At 39.0% G+C, this 5702-nt stretch overlaps 1 protein-coding gene across 2 annotated transcripts; it reads right to left on the bottom strand.

The window, feature by feature from the left end:
- Positions 1–335: 335 nt before the first annotated feature.
- LOC125476348 (UDP-N-acetylglucosamine diphosphorylase 1-like) lies at positions 336–5441 on the bottom strand. 2 transcript variants are annotated; one of them, XM_048582291.1, is made up of 15 exons: positions 5140–5438; positions 4842–4896; positions 4610–4761; positions 3504–3543; positions 3283–3375; positions 2940–3052; positions 2745–2819; positions 2447–2486; positions 2244–2326; positions 1783–1860; positions 1408–1551; positions 1158–1225; positions 945–1059; positions 693–849; positions 336–581 (listed from the first exon to the last, which is right to left on the bottom strand). In XM_048582291.1, the coding sequence occupies exons 1-15, from the start codon at positions 5377–5379 to the stop codon at positions 484–486; spliced, it is 1551 nt and encodes a 516-aa protein (XP_048438248.1). In that variant the 5' UTR covers positions 5380–5438; the 3' UTR covers positions 336–483. The 2 variants fall into 2 exon arrangements, with proteins under 2 accessions (XP_048438248.1, XP_048438249.1); XM_048582292.1 differs by lacking the exon at positions 3283–3375 and having other exon boundaries at positions 5140–5441.
- Positions 5442–5702: the final 261 nt, after the last annotated feature.

Below are 5702 nucleotides of genomic sequence, written 5' to 3'. Positions count from 1 at the left end.
CCGAGCCTAATATTATAACTAAGCAGAATATTAAAATGATTGGTTGTGTGAAGAATAAGTCTACTATTGCCGAGTCTGATAGTATAAATGATTGGTTGTGTGAAGAATAAGTCTACCATTGCCGAGTCTGATAGTATAATTAAGCAGAACATTAAAATAATTGGTTGTGTGAAGAATAAGTCAAGTGGTTAAATGATTCATTATCCTCGTGCAATGTCAAATTAAGCATGCGTGGTGCTCGACTCAACTCACCATCCCACGATCACTTTTTAGAGTTAGAATTTGGTTTTTGCAAAACACGTATTGATAGAATTGAAGCATGACCAAAATAAATGTATCCCAAAGACCTTCACTTTATACACTGCAAATCACCCACTAATATTATCACAAACAGTCAAATATATAGGACCTAACTCACACTCTAGTTTTTCAGTAAAATACAGCCGCACAAATCAAGGGAAAAATACCGATTCTTTCAACTGATTAGAATGTTATCTCGCAAGGGGCATGGAAGGTTCTTCCGCGGCAAATAGCTTCGAGGTTTTCTCCACCGTATGAACAAAGAGGTGAAACCTCTACACCTGCATTCAACAGCAATTGTGTCAATGCAACTTTCCCTTATTTTTTTTGTTTCCTTCCCATACGTTTATGCACATGCTAGAATGCAAATCAAAGCAAAGTGCATGAACTACCAGTTGCATATAGAGGCACTGAATGTGTTAAGAATCCGCCAGCAGCAACTACCCAACGAGTGTGAAGTCGGAGAACAAGAAGCCTAGCACTATCTGGAGTGTCAAAATTTGACCCGTTTGCATGTTTTACTGGTGCAAACTCTTCTTCACGCAATACCTGAATATTTGGCAAACAAATGCAATCCTTAGCACCGCAACATCAAGAAAGGAAATAGTGGGGATTAGAGTACAAGCAGGGGGTAATGAAATTACCTCAAAAAGTGCAGTTGAGGGAGCGTAGGGAAACGCATCAAATATGAATTGCTCTAGTTTGAATCCCATTGACTGTCCATGGATCGAAGGAATTTTCTTCTCAGCAAGATGGTAACTGCATTCACGTGTTTACAATATTATTGTTAGAATAGCCAAAACTATCTATGAGAAATTCCAAACGCAAGGCAATTAGAGAGATCGAGAGAGACTGACATGCTATCCTTCTCAAGGCCATTAGCCACTTGGTTTAGAAAATCCAGGGTAAACATGTGCAAACACACCTGAAACATGCAAAGTGGCAAGAAGCTGTCATAACTCATGATTGAAACTATAAGCTAAAGGGACATGAATTCTCTTCTTCAGGCAATTGGACCTCAATCCACTAAAGAAAGCATAGAATTTACAAGACAGTATTTATTTCAAAAGAAAGAAATAGTAGATCAGAGGTAACAATAAGCATTACATTACTCCAACAAAAACGAAGACGTCCAGTTTCTTGATTGATTGCAGATGCCAGAGATGAGTCCATCTCACTGTATTCAACCACAGTTAGAGGTCCCCCTTTTCCTCGACGTACAAACACACCAACCTTTTCTTGTGGGTATGCCTGTAACAAAAACCCCAAATAACCCAAAATGATAATAGTTCTAAAATTCAATATGTATGGAATGATACAAACTTTCAGAACTCATGTGTAAAACTGATATATCAGTAAAATAGTTATGCAGAAAAAAGTATATTCTTCCAAAAAGATGAAGGAGCAAAAGTAAATATGTGCGTATGTGTCACACAAAGAGAGAGAGAGAGAGAGAGAGAGAGATAAATTCTTATCACTTACCTTACGAACAACTTTTGCAGCGGCTGAAACACCTTTATCAATGAAATATCCCAAGAACGTTGGATCAGCTACACGAACCTGCTTTCAATAACCTAATCATTATACCTCTAAAATAAGAAAAACTTCCAACTCTTTTTTTTTTAAAGAACAATTTTACACTCCAGTTGATTTAGCTTTTGGTGGAAAATAGACGAAGAATTTTTATTCTCCCTCTTTGTTTGTTTAATGTAGAACCAAAAAAATTTGAAATCACATCTCGGTAGGTTTGGTTCCTTTATCCAACTCCCTACCATGCATCATCTATTTCAGTGGACACTTTAGGTGGGACTGAGAGGAGAAAAAGATGAGTATTTTCTTCCTTGACCAACCAAATAATGGAAGAGATGGAATTTCAATTGCTCCCCCTCTTTTTTCTCCTCCTTGCAGACTACAGACACCATTCGGAAAGGAAGAAATCTCACCAGTGCATTGTCAACTCCATAGCAATCCACATATTTAATTCCTCTTGTAGCCATATCTTCTAATAATCTTGATGATTTTATAGCTGATAAAATGTATGGGTCCAATTCATTAAGGAATGTCTTATCAGCAGTTAAGGAAAACTGAGGAAATTAAGCTCAGCAGTAGTAGTTGACATGTTGAACCAAATCTTATGGGAAAATACCTGAATATACTCCTCCATTCCCATCCGGAGCCTTAGCTACCTGACTTAGAAGAATAAACTGGTGTTAATCATAGGCCTTTTTATTTTTTGAGGGTGGCAGTATATCACAATCTTTTATGGAATGGGCAAACAGTGCCTGTCAAATGGGCAGTATAGCACAATCTTTTATGAAATTTTTTTCCTATTGGTCTATTCCAAGCATACCTAAGGTAAGTAAGTGATTCTAAAAAGCCTTAAAAAAAGGAGGTAAAACAAAATGAGGTTTCCGAACAAACGACAGTTCAAAAAGAAGTCTAACTCTGTATGGAGTTTCCATGATAAATCTGCCATCCTTTGAAACACAAGGTATGGTACCTTGCTGAAAGAAGGTGACCTGCATCAAGGAAGTTTGAACATAAGGAAAGTAAGCAAAAACACGTTTTCCTTCATAGTAAGCAAAAGCATCCCAGATTATCAACAAAATATAAGAAAAATGAACCTGAAAAATTCTCACCTGGTCAGATTCGAGACCAAAGTATTTATGACTTTCAAAAAATTTCCGTGTGGATTCATCAGTAAATGGACTGGTCAGGATATACCAGTGTATTTGCAGTGGAGCAGCAGAACCTGAATAATATAGCAATTAGTATGAAAACCAAATTACTTAAGACCATAAAGAACCTCTTGCAATGAACCATAAAAGTGCCAGCTTAGCTGCTATTAGCCTTATCATACGAAAAAAATTTCACCTTCACCAAGACTTAGGGGTTCATTTATGGTAGGAAGCTACATTGTTTGGTAACCAAGCCTATGGACTGGAGAGAGAGGAAAGGAAAAAACAGAGAAATAAATCATACCCTCATTTATAGCTTGAGCAGCTAGTCTTTGGACGCACAAAATCCGCTCAGCTTGGAGTTGAAAGAGTGACTTTCCAGATGGAAGTCCAATGTCTAAAATATGTACAAAAGTTATTACACAGGTGATAAACATTTCAGCTAAAAGTTAACATAAAGGTATGATACAGAAAATTCTCTAAAATAAGGTAAAGAATGAAAAGAAAGATAAGACTACTACTCACTGAAGCATCCTTTCGGGTCTGAACTTCCAAGCCGGGTTCCCTGCAAAATTACCAAACACATACTTGAAAAACTGATGGGGCAGGGTTGAAACAACTCAATAAGTTATGAAGAAAATGTGCAGAAGCAGCCCAACTGGAAACAGTTTAGCGGATTTATTCGTGACTGAGTTGCCTCAACCACATACTTCATAGCCTCAATCAGCAAACATGGTCAAATGGGCATAATCATTTTAGTCACAATGAAAATTTCTAATAGCTTCCTTTACCACGATGTTTATTATCCAGAGAATTACTAGGCTTGAGTAGTTTACTGTTACTATGACTTGTGCACACAACACTTAAAATGAGATTAAGTGAGTCAGGAAGCTGAGAATGATGGGCCCCTGACATGAGCCTCAAATTCTTTAAAAGCATTCACCCAGATATGGAACCCGAACATGTCGGTATATCACTTCCCAATGTGACCAGAGAATGAACTACAGTGTAAAACATTTTCACTTTGCACCATACATCCCCACCCCCCTTAAAACAAAAACCAGAAAAAGAATACAAAGAAAGAATAAAGATTTTGGAATCCTATAAAGCAACTTTGCTGTAAACAATGAATACTCACGGGGAAAACCAAATTCCAATGCTTTTTCCATTACTAAGTGCTCTCAACTATTGTCCCACATGGACATTTAGAAAATAACATCCTACCAACAAGAGAGAGGGACATTATTCGTAAGACTACCTATAATTCCATAAAACGACATCATAGCCAAATAATAGTTAGAGAGAGAGAAGGAGGGGATGATTAAGTGCATTATGGACTAAAAAAGTTTGCTTTAAGCATTAAGTGGACAAACCCTATCTGTAATCAAGTTATCTTTACATACACAAAACCCCGAAAAGCGACTCCAACCCGAAAGTCATAATTTTAAGGGGAGAGAGAGGTTCCAAATGTAACACCCCACTTAAAAAAACAAGCACCATTAAACTAATAATTCTCTTTTGATGCAGTAATCAGTATAAAGTTTAACATTAAGCAAAAGCAATGAGTGCCAAGCAATGCCACATTAAGCAAACATATGTAATAAAAGTTACAAAACATGACTGGACCTCACCTGTCCACCGGACAAAAGTAGGACACCCAACTTTCCCTCGTAGATGGCCTTCAATCCCATCTTCCACCACCTCTCTCTGTCTTCGAGCGTTCGCTCCTCCACCGACGACACGTTACTCTCCGGCACCGGCTCAATCGCCGCCGTCGGCAGCCCTGCCAAACCATCAAAATCCATCAGGACTATTAATCATACTCTAATTATACGACCTTTGTGTGCGTGGGGGGATACTGACCGTGAGATCGAAGCGAACACCGTATGATCCGATCGATTCTCGAAAGATCCAAACTCTGATAAAAAATGTAAAGGAAGTTGCGTCAATCAACCGATTCACAAGAAAAATTTACCATGCAATCAAATCAACTGTACCAGATTGGCATTCAAATGAAACACATTTATGAAAAATCAGCTGAATTATCGTTACTGGTCCAGAATTCCATCAATGCCGAGCTCTGTTTTAAGAATCTTAACTGTTTGGTTGCCGAGAAAATTAAAACCAGAGAGAGAGAAAGATCCAGAGCAAAAAAAATGACCTCGATTTCATTGACGAGAAGCTGGCGTTCGTCGGGGGAGAGCTCGTCCCAGAGGGCAAAGGCGTCTTCTTGGCCGTAATCCTTGAGCCTCTCCAGTAACCCCTGAGGCGGCGGTGGCGCCGACGTCACGTCGCTCGCTGGCTCCCTCATTTTCTCTCTCAAGAACTCTAAATCGCTCTCTCTCTCTCTCCTCTCTCTCCTCTCTCTGTGAAGCTTAATAGAGAAAACGATGGAGAGCATCAGCAGACAGCTAACAGTAGTAGTGGCGAGGAAGACAAGAATCAATTGTCAGTCGGCAGAGTAACCACCTACTGTACCGGATTGACGAAAATACCCTCGATCCGGGAAGTACCAGTTGGGTCATGGCCCATGGGTACTTGTGACTGCGTTCAGATTTGCGTTGTGGGGCCCGGTCGTGTGGGACTCATTGGGTGTGTGTTACTCTTAGAGCAATTTTAGCGTGTAAGGGCTCTCCATGGTAATTGGCAATTGAATCCCTTCAGTGAATAGTAATTACCTTTAATGAATAATAATTGTCTTTTGCATCTTCATCCTAAGAGAAC

Source organism: the organism of the source record quoted next, unplaced genomic scaffold, assembly GCF_019419815.1.
Source record: "Pyrus x bretschneideri cultivar Hongxiangsu unplaced genomic scaffold, Pyrus_bretschneideri_v1 Contig19, whole genome shotgun sequence".
NCBI classification, from domain to species: Eukaryota; Viridiplantae; Streptophyta; class Magnoliopsida; order Rosales; family Rosaceae; genus Pyrus; species Pyrus x bretschneideri.
This window is presented reverse-complemented; position numbering and strand designations above follow the sequence as displayed.

Bases quoted from the DNA above. Each gene is read 5' to 3' on its own strand.
- LOC125476348 (XM_048582291.1), bottom strand. From the start codon at position 5,379: ATGCTCTCCATCGTTTTCTCTATTAAGCTTCACAGAGAGAGGAGAGAG. The intron at 1,226-1,407 runs GTAATGCTTATT...TGCATGTTTCAG, and splicing joins TTCGTTTTTGTTGGAGTAAT to GTGTGTTTGCACATGTTTAC. The intron at 1,060-1,157 runs GTCAGTCTCTCT...ACGTGAATGCAG, and splicing joins GGCCTTGAGAAGGATAGCAT to TTACCATCTTGCTGAGAAGA.